At 43.0% G+C, this 17739-nt stretch overlaps 1 protein-coding gene across 1 annotated transcript in view; it reads left to right on the top strand.

Annotated features, from left to right (window-relative positions):
• The window catches only part of LOC144792864 (mast cell carboxypeptidase A-like), a 196042-nt gene that overhangs the window by 84524 nt on the left and 93779 nt on the right, over positions 1-17739 (top strand). Inside the window, exon 10 of the mRNA XM_078668059.1 lies at positions 16402-16486. Within this exon, the coding sequence (XP_078524185.1) occupies positions 16402-16486 (85 nt within the window). The remainder of the gene's footprint in view (positions 1-16401; positions 16487-17739) is intronic.

Raw genomic sequence — 17739 nt, 5'->3', positions numbered from 1 at the left:
GTTTTTACCCACGCCAAATCACCTTTTTGTATTTTATCCGGGAAATCATATAGATCTGGATGCCCTGGTTTATTTAAGTTGTGCTTAACATAATATAGTCACAGGATAAGGTTGGCTCGCTCCAGGGTGAAACAGTCCCTAATAATCTTATGATTCAGGGTTAGCTCTGGGTTAAGCCATATCTTAAGCCAGCATACCACCGGGGTCAACCTCAACAAGTCTGATACATAACTAAAGCATGTGTCTTGATGTATTAAAAAAGTTGAGGTAGATTGAGGGACCGACAAGAGGGTACGTAAAAACGTATTTTCGATTGTCTGTACCCCTCCAATGGCATGTAACCCCAGATGGACGATCCATACAGTACGATGGCTATGCATTTAGACCTGTAGATGTTAAGCATGGCTTCAATTGGCTTGGCTCCCAGTTGCTGTGTAAAACCGCCATCGCATTTGTTTTTGTTTTCTGTTGGGGAATTCATGAGCCCCTCTCATCAAATAGTACCCCCAGATAGGTAACAGAGGTCACCCTGGTCAGCTCTACTCCTTCACAGTAAAATGATTTAGGTCTTTTATATTTCTGGCCCATAGTCATAGTACGTGATTTAGCTATGTTGACCACTAGGTCCAATGATTTCATATGGGCCCCAAAAGAATCCAAAAGCCTCTGAAGTCCTACAGCTGTACGTGCTAATAAAACAGCCTCATCCATGTATATGAGCACAGGGATAACCCTGCCTCCTATTTGCAGTATATCTAAACTGGCCGAGTCTAAAAACTTTCCTAAATTGCTTACATATAGGGAAAAAAAGCAATGGGGCTAAAATACATCCTTGACTCACACCTCTACCAGATTTAAAGTGCCATGTGCAAATACCTTCTTGGTTGACCCTTACCTTTGCGGAGAGATCCCTATGTAAGACAGCCAAGAAGTGAAGTAGACTTGAGTCTATATCCATGTCAAGTAGGATAAGCCAAAGTTTAGAACTGTTTACCAGGTTGAAAGCTGAGGAAAGATCCATGAAAGCCAGCTGTAATGTCCCCGCTTTGGCTAATGTGTATTTTTCTGCTATTAAAAGTAAATTTAGGCACTGATCTAGAGTGCCCATCCGATATTTAAAACCAATTGGAGATTCTTTAAAACTTTGCTCTCATTCAGCCAGTCCATTAACTTAGTTAAAATCACTCTCCTTAAAACGTTTACCGCAGAGTCAATTAAAGATATCGGCCTATAGCAACATGGATCTCCTCTCTGTCCTTTTTAAACTGGAATAATAGTAGACAACAACCATGATGACGGGAAACCCTGCTGACTTGACGCATTATAGACATTTGTCAAAATTTTGGCCCAGAAGGTTGGATTTTGTTTGTATAAGTCAGCCGGGACACCGTCCGGACCAGGGGCCTTGTTACTGGACATTTGCATTAGTGCTAGTTCTACCTCACCCTCATTAAAAGCAATTTTGGGTGATTCCCTTCTATGTTCTAAACTCTCAGGTACATCCAAGGTAGCAGTGGCCTGGTTCGTATATGGCTTCAAAATGAGAAAGCCATTGAGCGTCTGTGATGTTGCATTCTAGGGGGACATTCGCTATTCCATAGAAGAAGAGTTTATTCACAATAGCCCAGAATCTATCTAGAGCTATCCTTTAGGACCCCCACAGGTAAAAAAGCATTCCATGCATCCTCCTTTATTTCCTTTTTACACATGGTTAGAGCAAGCTTATACTGCTTTCTTAACGTGGCTATGTGGACCTTATCTCGTGGGACCAGTTGCAGAGCTACTATCAATTTTTGGTGTGCTTCTGAACAACTGCCATCAAGCCAACTCTTGCCATTATTATGCCTGAAACTGGTTGGTAAGGAAAGGTATATTAAAATTGCCCATAATTATAATTGAATGATAAGTGATTTGTTTCAATCTGTACTCCTCTAAAAAACATTTAAATTTACCTAAAAGTTCCTTTAAAAAGCTACTCTCTCGTAAATTATAAAAATTAACAAGCAGTAATTTGCCTGAATTAGGAGTAGTAAATTCAATGGGCAGACAATTATGGGACCCGCGTCCACCCTCCTATGTGTACCTAACAATTTGAGTGAGAATAACATTACGAGGCCCCCTTTTGTGCTACCTGACTGAGAAGGTTTGGCAGGAACACTGTATGATTTGAAACCATCCACCCAAAAATTGTTTTCCATGCCCCAAGTCTCCTGTAGAGTAACTACATCATAATCTTTCAGGAAGTTAATCCACCTGGGATCATGTTTTTTGCTTCTCAATCCCGCAATGCAGCAACTAATAATCTTGCAATTAGGAATTTTATTCTCTTCTATCCCCTGCCCTTAAGGGCCTGATTACAAATTTGGTGCAATTGCACCTGCTCTCCACTGGCACTGCTGCGTCAAACCCGCGCAAGGACCGCTGACATGGCGGTGCCTGGAAAACAGGCACCGTAATGGGAATGGCAAAAAATGTACAGCACTGCATGGATATGGACGTCCATGCCATGCTGGAACTATGCGGGAATACAGACAAGGGGCCACATGTTGTGCCCTGCTGAATGTATCCCCATGGTGGGGGGGCATAGGAGCCCTGTAGCGACCCCTTTGTTCCTGCACCACCACCCTTTTCATGGTGGGGCTCTGCCATGAAAAGGCCGACGATCCAGGAAATCGTAATATGCTGAGCGGGACTGTGCCCATTGTGTTAGTGACTGCCATGGACTCACCTGGCTATCGTAGCTAACCTTAAAGAATCATATCTTCCCATGGCTTTCAGGTTTGCCCTGCAGAAGATTTACTTCCTCCTGAAATCAAAAGAGTAAACACTTTCAGCAGGACAAGCCACAAATGACTATCTGACTGCAATTGATCATCTATGGTGCCTAGGTCCCAGTCATCGCTTCAAAAGAGACACTAATTTATTCTCTTCGACAAAGGTGAAGAAAGTTTTTCTTCAAAGTATTATGGTTTGGTTTTGCAGAGGTTAGCTGACATGGCTAATATATGAATTTATGTCTGCTGGCCTATGGCAATGGGAGGAGAACTTTGCACACAAAAAATGCAGGTACCCCCTTGCAGATGCAGGTTGTTTTGTGATAGAATTGGGGCACCTGCATATTTGGTCCTACCAAACCCAGACATTTCTGAAAAATAGACATTTAAGGGAGGCCAGGGATGTGTGGATTGTGTGGATCACCCAATGTCTTCATACCCAGAATCCGCAGCAAATCTCAAATTTAGCTGAAATGTCACATTTTCCACACAGAAATGTGAGGAAAGTGTGAATTGTTATCTAAATGTGAGGTTTGCAGGGGATTCTGGGTAATAAAAGGCTGGCAGCTGAGCGCTATCCAATCACACCACCAACCAAGCACCAACCAAGCACCATCCACGCACACCACCAGCCAAGTGCCATCCAAGTACATCGCCAGCCAAGCGACAGTCCACACACACTGCAAAGCCAAGCTAGTCCACTCACACTGCCAGCTAAGCACAAGTCCACACACACTGCCAGCAAAATGTAGGTTCACACACAGCCATCCAAACTCCAGTGCATACAGGCTGTCATCCGAACTCCAGTACACGCACACACACAGAAAGTTAAACTAGTTTATAATTGTTTTCTGCCCCCCCTTGGAGGCTGATGAGCCTAAAAATATTGTTGATCACCCCAAAGGTGGGCAGTAATGGCCAAAATGGGTGCACAAAAAAACGGAGTGACCCTTGCTAAGGGGCCACCCCCTGACGTGCCAAAAAACATATCTGGTGCCTAGTGGGCTTTCTGCCCCCTAGGGGACAGATTGGTGGCTGTTGTCCCCATCAGCCCAAAGGGGGGTCGGAAAATCTGTTACAAAAGTTTTGGCAGATGGTGGCATTGGCCTACCCACAGCCCCCACCCCTGAACTACTAAAAGAAATAGTCCTTACTTCCAAGTGAGCTTTTTCCCTCCCTGGAGGGGCAGATAAGGGGCTATTGCCCCCATATGCCCCCAGTGGGGGCAAAACAACTGTCCATTTGTTTTTGAGTGGGTGGGGGCTTTGGCATGCCCATTCTCACCAGCACCCACCCCTACTTTGGCTAAAGAAAAAACTTCCTGGTGCTTAGTGGGGCAGATTGGGGGTTCGGCCCCATCTGCCAGCCAAGGTGGCAATAAGACTGTGGCTATTTTTTTGGGGGGTGGGGGTATTGGCATGACCATTATGGGCAGCCCCACCCCTAAATGTACATAAAAATGTAACTTATGGTTCATAGTGGTCTTTGTGCAGCCCGGGGGGCAGATCAGGGGTTGCTGCTCCCATCAGCCCCCCTGGGGGGGGGAGAAATACTGTGACTATTTATTTTGAGGTGAGGGTGTTGGCATGCCCATTCTGGGTGGCGCCCACTACTAAAATGGACATAAAAATGTAATCCCTGGCTCCTATTGGGCTTTCTGCCCCTCTGGAGACATATCAGGGACTATTGACAACCCCACTACTACATTTTCAAAACAAAAAAAATCCCTGGTGCTGGAAGCTCTTTCCCAGCTCTCAAGGCTGAAAAAGTAAAAAAAAAAAACCTCTGCTGTTTACAGCAGAGTGATTTCTGACTGAAATGCCAAGGACATAATAGGTACACCCATGGTACAGCAGCACAGCAGCCGAAGACATAACGATTACTTCCTCAGTATGCAACGGGTTAATTAAATGTATATATAAATTGGAATACCAAAAATACTGTTTTTTTAAACTGAAACCAAAATAACAAAAGCAAAATAAAAATATTCAATTAAAATTACTATATTGTTTCAAATTAAATTACGCAACATATCTAAAAATACTAAAACAGATAGAAAAGAATGAGTAAGATTCAAATATTTGTTGATATTTACACAAATAGTACAATATATAAAATTCAGCAAACAACAGAAATAGACAGAACTAAGATAAATAGGGGAATATATTAACAATTTTACCTCTAATACAATAAACATTAAAAAATACACAGAAAAGAAATTAAGCATTATAGCTCAATTGAAACATAAATTTGGAAAAAAAGACATCAAAGAAACCACATGTAATATTCCTACTCCAACCCGAGAAACATTAATGGAAACGTGAGACTTTGGAGGGATTGAATATACTATTTCCACTCCAACCTAAACAACAGTAGGGAAGCTGTTAAACGTTGGAGTGGTCAGATTGACTATTACTACTCCAATGTGAGCAATAGTAGGAAACATTTTGGACTTGGGAGGTTTCAGGGTTATTATTTCCACTTCAAACTGGGCAATAGTAGTGAAAATGTTGGACTTCAGAGGAGTTCAAATTTACTATTACCGATCCAATCTAAGCAACAATAGGGAAATTGTTGGATTTAGGGGGTTGAAATGTGCTGTTCTCATGCAAAATTGAGCAGCACTAGGGAAACTGTTGTACTTTGGAGGGGGCAGATATACTGGCTTAGACCAACCTGGGCAACTGCAGAAAAAGTCATAGACTTTGAAAGTGGTAGACTTACTATTCATGCTTCAACTTCAGCAATAGTAAATACATTCTTGTACTTTGTAGGGTCAGATTTACTATTCCAATCTGAGCAACACAAGAGTAGTGTTTGTATTGAAATTGTAGTAATGCCCTAAATTGTCAAGTGTATAGCTAAACATGGGTCACTTTCTCACTATGCCACTGGAGCCAAGCTACAACCAACTGAAGAGGCCAATAAGGCCGAAACCAGTCTGACGTTGCTTGTTTTACAGTTCAGAGAGGACCTGGCTTGGCAGTTCGGGCTGGACTGTTCCTATTGGCGTAGGACTAAGACTGATTTGTTTTAGTTGGGACTAACCAGAAGAACCATGGTGGGCAAAAGTACGATGGGTTGGAGGGCTAGATGAGTGATTGTCAATTGTTAGACTTACTGCAAGCATTCCTTCCATCCCCTTTTTGTGTTGGATTGCAAATAAAGCATACACTTTTTTTGTTTATTAGTATTTTGTGCAGACATAAAAATAAAACAGCTTGTATTGCAGTTACAAGTCTTACAATCAATTGCCTGAAAAAAAAGTGCAACCATCGGCATCAAACTCACACATGAGTAACAACATAGGCCATATAATGTCACGTAGATTAATACACGGTGAACAGTCATTGTATATTAGACCCTCTGAAACATCTGAATATGATTTGCTGCGGTGGAGGTCTACTTTTGGTCAGGTCACAATTAAAGGTCAAGGTTTGCAGTATTATTGCAGAACTTGACAGCTCAGAGATGTAGAATGCATACAGAGGGAATTACCCATTCAACAGACCCACACAGGAGTAACAATAACAGATTATTCGATGTCTAACCCGCAGATGCGTCACACCCGCCGGTTTGGGGTTAATGAACGCAAATAAAACTTACACTTGATCTTAATCATGTTGCTTATTTCCAAGCACTTGTTGTATCCTGCATAATGAACAAAACAGTGATTCAGCTTTGAAAATATGCACAAAATATGAGAAATTACATTGTAAAAATCACAGTAAAACATAAAACATTTTTAAGAGACAAAACTGGCTTCTTCTGGTGAAAGGTTTGACATACTCTGGGAACAGAAAATATACTTGTGTTTATTTGAGTCATGCAGTTATACTCTTCAGAGCTAGTATGTTAAGGGAGTGACTACTCAAGACAAACTAAACTCCATTTCAACTAATAATAAAGTAGTGTTAAACTCTCAAGCTCCTTAATGTGGTCACAGGCACTGGGGAGTGAAGATAGTATTGAATCAGCAAGAACAAATAATATAGTTCTTAGCATCAAAAAGTCGAACTTTACAGGGAGGGCAGGGGGTAGCTCCTGTGGTGGAAAGTCCAATTTACCATCAACAAATAGTTTCTAATTAAAGCAGTTGCAGTATATTGGTTTGTAAACACTGGAAAGCAAATGAGTAGGGTAAAAACAATGATAATTCTACTAAGTAAATACATATTCAACCTTATACCAATAGACACAATGAGACACCAATGAAACACTTGATACAGAAATATGTTCCAAGATACAACCTTTCTGAAGAGCGAAAAAGATTTAAACAATGATGTGAGCTTTTAATTGGACATCATTTAGAAACAGCAAACTTGGTCAAGCAAGAAGAAAAGTTACTATTTTAAAAATGACTGGGAAAGACAATGCATGTTAGCTCTGCCTGGCAAAGAGGAGAAAATTAGAGATTGATAGGAGCTGACTAATAATTAATAGAATTTTCCCAAACAAACATTTTACATTATTTAATAAAATGTTATTATTAGAGGGAGAGTAGATGCTCAAGTGAAAAATAATGCAAGAAGAACTTCCCTAAGAAAGTAATGTGGTTCATGAAAGTAAAGTAGAGATAATCGAAACTCACTTGTGCTGGATGATATTTAAGTCAATAAATAAATACATACATACATAAATAAATAATAGTAATAAGAATAATATTAAAAAGAAGAAGAAGAAGAAAAAATGCAAACTAACAAAACTAATGCAAATAAAGATGATAATGGTGGCATCATTCTGAATTCCAATGTATGGTGCATAAAAATAGCAATTTGTGACAATTCATTATACATCCTGATTTCAATATTCATCCTTTGGGAAATTTTATAATGCAAGCAGGACCTATAGATGATGATAATCTTCCAGTATAGGCGAGTTAGTTCATATGTTTCGGATTATGGCAAAATATGTTGGCTTTCTAAAGGGTATGGCCTTCAAAATGAAGTCAATATCCAGAACTTGTGGAGTATTTAAAAATATTGGAAGGACTATGGAAATGCATGCAAAAGAATTTATAAAAAGGCAGAAAAAGGCAGGCATATGTGTCTTCCGAGGGTGACAAACTAGAGGACAACAGTCATATTTTGTGGTGGTATATGAGAATATGATTTTCCACATGCAACTTTTTTCCGAATTAAGATGCTGAGCTCAAAGGTGCCAGAAGCAACTAAAAAAAACACATTCCCACATACAAACTCTCTCCTGGACTCTCCTGAAAACAACCCTAGACATCTAGCTGACATAGTGAAATGGGCCAACAGGCCAACACTTAGGTTCTCCTCAGCCACATAATCAGAGATTGGATTAGGTGGAGAAATTGATGGATTTGACCTTGGGTTTCTCTAAATCTCACCCACTAAGGCACTTTTATCCAATGTCTCTGAGTTAAGTCAACACTAACATGTAAATCCAAATGTTGCTGGGGAAACAACATAAAATGCACCAGTCTCCTTCTTGTTTCACAGCACTGAATCCATCCAAGACTGTGTTTGGCCCCTTATGGTAAAGAAGGGGGAACGAGGACAGAGATATGAGAGAAGGCACACAAGAGATATCTGTTTATAGTCAAAAGTATAGCCATAAAGTTGAGTTTTTCTCAGGTTTTCCGCAGTCTCTGATGTGTGATCACATTTGTATACTAAACAGAATACAACTCCTGTTACTCTGCACACAGTTTTTTCATTTACATGGATTTTTCATGAATGGTGACATTCTAGGGGAGATGAGAAATACCCAGAAACAAAGGTCCACATACGAACTGCACATAACACTGGAGAAGCCAAAGAAACAGTTGTTGAAGCGCATCTTTGAGGGTCTGGCAGGATTGCATTACATAGGTGAAGGAGAAAATACAGGCCCGAACAGGAGTCCAACAATATTCTCGACATCTGGTTTAAAGGTATCTTGAATGGAAAGTGATGAACACAGATGAGGGGCTGGGCCCAAGCAGAGGAACAAAGGTGAAAAGCATCAACTGGGGAGAAAGGTCTATGGAACATTGAGGTTTATGAAACAAGAGTATTTTGGTTTTGTTTTTTAAAGTTGAAAGGAATGACCTGGAGATTGTGCATTCTAAATTCTTGTGGCACTGCCCTAGATATATTGCTTCCTATATTGTACTTTTTTATGTAGTAGGCTCAAGGAGAAGGCACTGGCCATTTCTAGGTGCTTTTTGGACAGCATAGATTTTCAGTTTCCTAGTTAAGTAAGCAAAAATAGACATATGTAGGGCATTGTGAGTAATGCAGTGTGATCTATAGTGGCCAAGGACTCCACCTTTCAGGACCAAAATGTGATAATCCATAGGGCGCATTCGGGCCTCCCTTAGTGCTTGATAACTTCAGGATCTTGATTTTTCTGGACTACATAGCGGTAAGGTTGAGGCGTGGGGCCTCCTTTCTGAGAGTCAAAAAGAAACTTAGGGAGCTTGGCCTAACCTATGCCCTCCTTTTCCCATCTAACTTAAAAATTATGCCAGACCAATGATTCCACTTTTATATATCAACATGGATGATGCCTGAGCCTGGATTGATTTCTACCAGGCTGAGTTGAGCATCAGGGAGCGCACCACAATGATCTCCAACACAACGTAATCACCGACTCTACATGGGGTGGTCCCAACACGTGCCCAGATCCAGAATGTGCACAAAGTGGCCCTTGCAACACTGGTCATCCTGCATGACTCCACCCCAACCCCTCTCACGGGAGACACCAAAGGCAAAACAACATGCTCTGACTTCATTGACGACTTGTGTACTGGCCCTCTGGCCCTCTGGCTACTCCTCAAATATCTGGTGGACTAGTATAACCCAAGGAGACAAGATGATCACATGAATGCCAAGCCGAGGCAATGCTCATTCAGAGAGTCAGGTATTAAGGTCCTTCCTGAATTAGTGCAGTGTCGTGCTCTACCGGAGGTGAAGGGGGAGTTTGTTCCAGGTCTTGTCTGTGAAGAAGGAGAAGGACCTTCCATCTGCTCTGGTCCTGTAGAAATTGGAACAGTGGCCAGGGAGAGGTCGGCTGAGAGAAGGTTTCTCTTGGGGGCATAGAAGGAGATGCAGTCATTGAGGTATTGGGGTCTGGTGTTGTGGTGGGCCTTGTTGGTGTGCATGAGCAGCTTTAAAGTTATTCTTCTTCTGACGGGGAGCCAGTGGAGTTCATGGAGGTGTTGGGTGATGTGGTTGTGGCATGAGATATAGAGGATTAGTCTGGCTGCAGCGTTGTGGATGGTCTTGAGTTTTCAGAGGATTTTTTTGTGATTCCGCCATAGAAGCCATTACAGAAGTGCAGTCTGCTGGTGATGAGTGCATGATTGATGGTTTTCCTGGAGTCGGGGGGTATCCACTTGAATGTCTTGCGTAGTATGCGGAGGGTGTTGAAGCATGCGGAGCAGACGGCGTTGATCTGGAGATTCATGGTGAGTGATGAGTCCAATATGATGCCGAGGTTACGTGCATGGTCCGTTAGGGTAAGTGGGTGTCCGAGGGTGGGGGGCCACCAGGTGTCATCCCATGCAGAATGCTCAGAACCAATGATTAGGACTTCTGTTTTCTCCAAATTGAGTTTCAGACAGCTGTTCCTCAACCAGGTTGCAACAGCTTTCACCCCTTCTTGGAAACTGTGCCTGGTGCTCTTGTGGTCCGTGGTGAGGGAGAGGATAAGCTCGGTGTCATCGGCGTAGGAGACAATGTTGAGCCCATGGTTTCTGATCATGGTTGCGAGGGGGACCTAGTAGGCGTTGAAGAGGATGGGGCTGAGGGATGACACTTTGGGGTACTCCGCATCTGATCTCTGTCTGTTCCGAGAGGAAGGGCAGGAGTCTTATTCTCTGTTTTCTGCCTGAGAGGAATGATCGTAACCAATGTAGGTCCTTTCCTTGGATGCCGGCATCATGGAGCCTGGTGGCTAGTGTGCGGTGGGAGACGGTGTCGAAGGCTGCTGATAAGTCCAGGAGAATGAGGGCTGTCATTTGGCCTTGCTTGAGGAGGCCATGGATGACATTATTGGCAGTAAGGAGGACAGTCTCAGTGCTGTGGTTGCTGCAGAATTCGGATTGCGAGGTGTCCAGGATAAAGTTGGTTTCAATGAAATGAGCAAGCTGGGTGTTGACGGCTCTCAATGTTCCCCTTACATTTTACCTTCAAGACGTAGTGACCCGTTAGATGAGCTGCACTCTGATAGATTTTCGGACACCAGTCTCTCCTGGATTATAAGACCTACACCAAGCTGTAACCACACCCTTGCGTTTCTACTGTTCACAGTTATGGTTTTGGAGCTGTACTGTTTTGGTTTGTTTGCCATTCTTTAACTGATTTGGAGTTTGACGAGACAGTTATTAATCTGGAGTGTCCTATTATTATTTTGAGGGTGGGGTCGAGTAGAGGGGCTTCCACAGGTAGCACTTGTGGGTGCCACCCCCCCCCCCGAAATTTAGCCATTCATGCTACGCTAAGAAGGCATGACGGTCAAAGGTAAATACATGTTTACAACTTGGAATGCTAGGGGATTGGGGCTGGGGCTTTGTCAATAAATGCTATAAGATTTTGACAGTTCAAGCTGTGAGGGGACAGTATAGAGCTCCTACTGGAGACTCGCCTAACAGCGGCAGAAGTGGCCAGATTGAGACATAAATAGAAGTAACAATCTGTTTTATAGTGCTCGTACATTGCTTGGTAGGGGCACAGAGATCTGGATCAAGCCGGGCATGCCCTTCACCAAGGAAGACCAACAACTTGAGCCTACAGTTATTACATCTTGCTTAAAGGATGACAGGATAACCACCTAATAAGGTTGGGTAGAATGTATCCCCGTAATGGTGCAAGTCAACCTTGTGGAAGTATTATCTAGAAAGATAGCTGAATGGGTGGATATACCTTGGGCACTGGGGGCAATTTTAAGTGTCCTTATGTAGACCTTGATCACTCTCACCAATTGGTGCCCAGTTCACCTACAGTGCATCATTTTAAGGCAATGAGTGCTTGGATACATAAATGGTCCCTATTAGACTCCTGGAGGTGCAGGAATGTAGGTCTGAGAGAATACTCCTTTCATTCCCCTCCATGGGTTGTACGTTTTCTTAGATTGGATTGTCTGTTCCAGAATTCTTCAAGTAAGTATCTACCACACACCCAACATAGGGAAGACATTTTCCAGTCATAACCTCCTAGAGATTGGATATTATTTGGGGACAATACCAACTCCAGTACCTATGTGAAACCTTCAGCTGTTATAACTGGGTGTCCTGATTATCCAAAAAGACCTGAGGAACACAATCATCAATGACTTTCAGGGGAGTAAGATTAATCCTTCTCTGCTCCTAATGTAGTGGAAGGCTTTTAAGTTAAATAGTGCCTGCCTATAGATTTTTGTGCCATGTTTCAGCCTCTCTTAGTGGCAAGGCTGTTTAAAGTGTATCAAACCACTTTGAACCGTGGTTGCCTCCTGGTATCAATAAATCAAGCTGTGATTTCATTGCTAATTAAGCACAGATGCGACACACAAACATTGTCCTTTTATTGGCCTATCTCCATACTGATTGGGGAATATAAAATAATGAGTAAACTCTTAGCTGACCGATTGCTTCCTCTCCTACCTTAGCTTATTAATCATGTGGATCAAAACAGATTTATCCCCTGCTGCATTACCTCCCTCACAATATACAGGTTTTATCAGGAATTAGAGACAACACTCACTCTGGGGCCCCAATACTCAGGCTTGGCCTTGGATCTGGAGCAGGCCTTCAACTCCCTCGATTGGACATATTTGATGAGGGTCTGCTGATTTTATGGCATCCCTGCTGCTGTGATCCAAGGGGTTAAGTTGTTCGCACTTGAGATGGAGCTCCTGGCTATTAAGCTTTGTTTGTATGGTCAGTCCCGGGGAATCCTGTAGCATGGAGGGACAGGTGTCTCCATACACGAGGACAATATGCTGTTTTATGTTTGTGATATCACAGCAGATATAGGCCTTATATCCCATAATGTACAAACCTATGGTGATGCTTCTGGCCTGCCCATAAATCATGCTAAATCTTACTTATTTAACTTTCAGCAAGTACTGCCTTGCGCATAATTTGTCTTGGGAGATAGGTAGAGTCAATGGGCACCTCATACATTTCAATAATTGGGTATCCAAATGTATCAAAAGCACCCGGACTTGCTGGAAGGTAATCTGGGCAAGACAATGAATGCCTTATGTTCTCAAATGGCCTTCTGGTCCACCCTCCCTTTAACATTACCAGGGCTAATAAATGTCGCAAAAATACTAATGCTTCACCACCTATTATATCAATTTATGAATTTGCATTTTTTTAAACACTTTCTTTTTAAAATAAAGGAGAACATTCACATTGCATTGCATATAGTCTTTTCACAACCAAAACAAATTGTGCCTGACATTTTGTGGTACAATAATGGACAATATATCGACCAGTACAGTGGCCACACCCAGCAGACATCAGTTCCCCACCCCCACTGCGGTCACATTCCAAGCTGTAATGCTTAAGGCAGTCAATGTATTGCAATCACTCTGAGCAGTAGCCTCACATCGTGGTCCTGCCACATCCTGCCGTGCAGCTGTGTGGCCAGAACCTCCCCCTCAGCCCACTCCCTCCTGCATAGTTATCTGCCTGTGTGCTGGAAGCCTACTTAGCTGCATCCAGGTGTGCCCTCAGTGGTCCCCATATGTCTTTGGGCGGGATGTCATTGTCATAAGACTGGCGTATAACTCTGTGTTGGTGCTGCAAAATACTAAGCTACTCAGCCGATCTTGTAGTTTGGGGGCTGTCTTCCTACCCTAGTTGATGGCTTCTTCCCTCTTCGCCAACAATAACCCCAGGGACGCCAATCTCCTTACTTTCATGGGAATCTAACTGTATAGTCCAAGAGGGCAATTTCAGGAAGGGGGACAAGTGGAATCCCAATTATTCTCCCTAGTGTCTCATGCACCGCTGTCCAGTAGGTCTGTAAACGAGGACAGGACCAAGCCTGATGCAGAAAGTCAGCATGTGGGGAGGTGCATTTTAAACAATTGTGTGACTTAGTAGCATCAATCTTGTGGGCCATGGCTGGTGTAAAATATGCACGTCTGAGAAATTTGAAATGTAATAACTTATGGCGGCTGTTAAGCGAGATGTCCCTGGTGACCATACAACACTTCTCCCATTGTTCGTCTGTGATCGCTCCACCCGTATCTGTCTCTCAGTCCTGTCTAATCTTGGAGTCATCTACAGGGAGCATTTGGGCGCAGGTTTTGTACATTTTGGAAATGAGGCGTGTGCCACTTGTGTTCTCCAGGACCAAATTAAGTATGGGGAACAAATCCGGTTCAACCGGGTATGAGGGGAACGCCGCACGCAATTCGGATTTCATCCTGCTCATTAGCAAGCGGATCATACAGCTGCAGTCAAATAATCTGTCGGCTTCGTCTCTGGAGAAAATATGACCCCCAGGGAACAGATCGCCCATCTTCACTATGTCTGCTGCTGCCAATGTACGCTGTACTATTCCTTCTCCAGTGAGTGGGAACCATATGGCATTGAGTAATGGTAGGGCAGAGGATTATAGAGATATAGCACCCGTGCGCTTTCTCAGCTTGTCCCAAGCAGTCGTTGAAACCATCTGAATGTCCCACCTGTCCCATGGGCAATCACCTGGCAGTACTTCGCTCAATTTGTCTTTGAGAACTAGGTCCGCCTCTGGTCTTAAAAACGGGATACGGGCATCAGGGTGAAACCAAGCTTGCGCGTACCGGCATTGCGCTACCAAATAGTACAATTGGAAGTCTGAGACGTTGAAATCCCCTCTGTCGTAGGGCAGGGTGAGTATGGACCAGCGCACGAGGGCCATTTACCACCCCATACCAGTCGGATATTATTGAAGAGATATAAGAATTTGGGGAGAACCACCATTTTTAATATGGCCACCCTGCCCGCTAGTGACAAGGGTAGTCTCAGCCATCTGTCTACCTGTTCTTCTAGTTTTTTAAAGGTCTGCCCATAGTTTAAGCGTATGATCTGAGAGGTGTCTAGGTGGATATGGATGCCAAGATATTTCACCGAGTCTTGGCACCATTCAAGAGGGAATTCGCAATCCCATTTGACTGTGCCCTCCGTTAGCAGGAATATGATGGACTTTTGTATTTCTGCCTTCTTGATGCCCTCATCATCATTCTTATAGGGGGACGTGGCCAGCGCAGAGTGAGCCTGACAAACTTGACTATCCACAGACTAGGGAGGAATTGGAGCCTCAGATTTCAAAGGGTTTTACTACTCCGTGCAGCTCCAATGGCCAGCCTAATGGTTGGCAGGCCACCTCCTTGGGCAACACAATTGAGTACAGGACAGCTACAGGAGAGAAAATTAAACAGACTGTTGTTTCTGACTGCCCAGTCCAATAGGGACGCTTCTCTCTTGCTTAGGATAGTGATGACAGCTGAGAGACAATACATTTAATACACTCGCCCAAAAGCATCATCTGCACCCGGCATTCCATTACTATGCTTCCCTACTCTGGGGCGACCTACTTATTCCTTCAAAAATTGATAAGTTGGGAGGTGGGGCTTGAATCCACACATTGGGTGACCTCTGTGAGGGTAGGGCACCTCTGTCCTTCCTGGTACTGACCGAAAACAGAGGGTTACAAGAGGGTTAGTTCCTTCTCCATTGTAGAATTACACGCACTCTCAACACGCCGCGGGGAGCACATATGCGTAGAACCCCCCCACACAGAGCATACCATAGGACATGACCGTAGGCTAATCACTTGGGGGCAGATTTATGTTGGGAATGCGCCACGTTTGCGTCACGCAACTGCGGTGTAAACGTGGCGCATCCCTATGACCCATTTACAACGTGACGCATCTAGGCAGATGCGTCACGTTGTAAAGCCCTGCGCCACTTGTGGGCGTTCCGGCGCAGGGTGGGCGTTCCGGGGCAGGTGCGCCTCGCAAAAGTGGCTGAGTGAAATCTATAAGATTTCACTCAGTCACTTTCAGGCCAATGCTGCGTCAAAACCCTGCGCCTGCTTGAAGCAGGCGTAGGTCTTGACGCAGCATTGTAAAGATGGGGCACCCCCGAGCCTTGCTGGAGCTGCGTCGCGCTTGTGACGCAACTCCAGCAATGCACCACCTTTACGGCACAGATGCGTCACGCATCTGTGCCGTTTTTGCACCATGGGTGGCGGAGCAGCGGCGCAAAATAACTGCGCATCCCTGGGGATGCGCCAGTTATCATAAATCTGCCCCTTGATTTTTAAAAGCTAAACTTGGCCATACCAGGGTTTCTCTGCATCTAATTAGAGACTGGTGGGAGGAGAGATCAGGGCAACAGTACAAGGAAGGAATGGCAGAAAGGCAGGGTACTTTTTATTGTTCTTCACATGCTTGCTTTCTTTATCAAAATATGAAGGGGGTGATTCTAATTGTTTCTCTCAATTTCTGCATATTTCAGTGCAGTAGAAACATGGTCAACTTTGCAGATGATTTTATTTGATGGTTATATCTTACACCCGTAACGCATAGTAAAATGTATTCTTTGTCAGGCTCCAATAAACACCTTAGAGTTATCAAGAAATGTTTCACAGTCTTTGTACATTCGAAAACTTAAAAGTAATTTCTTCCAATTCAGAATGCTGTTGCAAAAGCTGCTGTGGATGCTTTGGAAACTGTATATGGTACAAATTACACATATGGACAATCAGCAACTACAATTTGTAAGTTTTTTTCCCACATTCTTTATTTACGGAGCACATGATTCATTTCTTATCCTGGCAATAAACTGTTATATTTATGTGTGATAACTGTGGTCACTTTGGGAGCAGCCAGTACTGAAATGTGTCACGCAAACTGTTGTTATTTGCAGACAGTGTAAAGTTTCTCTAAGTAATGTCTATTATAAAAGCTGATTCTGCCTGATTTGCGAAGCCATTTTGGTTGTAAACGCGTTCATGCCTGTCTGGAGTTCTCAGAAGGATCACAACACACAGTAGCAAACGCCACACCAAGGGTGGGGATTGAGAAGATCCAGTATCGCTTTGCCTTGAAAGTTTGTGAACACCCACAAACCTATGAGTTTTGCAGCATTCACAAATTCAAGTTAACGAAGGAAATGTTCAGAGTTTTGCTCCGGCAAAGAAATATAATAAAACATTCGAGGATGGGAAGGAAAAGAATCACCTAAACATATGGAGGGGTAGTTGGGGAAGTGGTTTCTCCAGAGGGGAAAATGGTTTCCCAATAGAAAACAAATAAAAGAAAAAATGTGCAGTTGCAAATGTGCAGTTGCACACGAGCTACATTTCCCCAAAGGTTATGTATGCTTCGTATAATTCCGCAATGGGAAAATGGAAATCTTGTAACATGTTACAGGACATTCCCAGCATTGCGCCTGTAAACCGGAGTCTAAGGCAGCTTTCCACACAAACGTGTGGAAAAGTTTAAAAATTCCTAAAAGTAGTAAACATGCACCCATTATTAGGAGCATTACTACGGGTGCCGATTTACTACTTTCTTGTGTCTTCGAGCTTAACGATTTCTTATATAGTGCCTGACTCAGTTTTCATTAGTGGCTCATGCATATGTGAAATGACTTCAAACCTTCAAATATTTACTTTGAAGAATTAACTTTAAACAGTATTGTCAAAATTGTTTCATACAAATGTATTTTGATTGCTAAAACTAATGGCTAAGAAATCTCAAAGAAGGCTAATGTGTTCTCTTAAATTAATATTACATATTTTTTCATTGTAAATATATTTTTATGTGGATACACCGACCAATATTGTGATTCCAAATTAAATGGAGCCTGTCTCAATGTTTGCGTTTGTTAACATTTACTTATGCATTTTTTGGATATCTATTTTGTAATTATTGCTGTATTTATGTACTAATTTTACGGAGCTCTGTACATCAATTGTCAGCCACTAGAGGATGATAGCATGCAGAACAATATTGCGTGAAATGGCAA

Source organism: Lissotriton helveticus, chromosome 11 (genome assembly GCF_964261635.1).
Source record: "Lissotriton helveticus chromosome 11, aLisHel1.1, whole genome shotgun sequence".
In the NCBI taxonomy this organism is placed as follows: Eukaryota; Metazoa; Chordata; class Amphibia; order Caudata; family Salamandridae; genus Lissotriton; species Lissotriton helveticus.
This window is presented reverse-complemented; position numbering and strand designations above follow the sequence as displayed.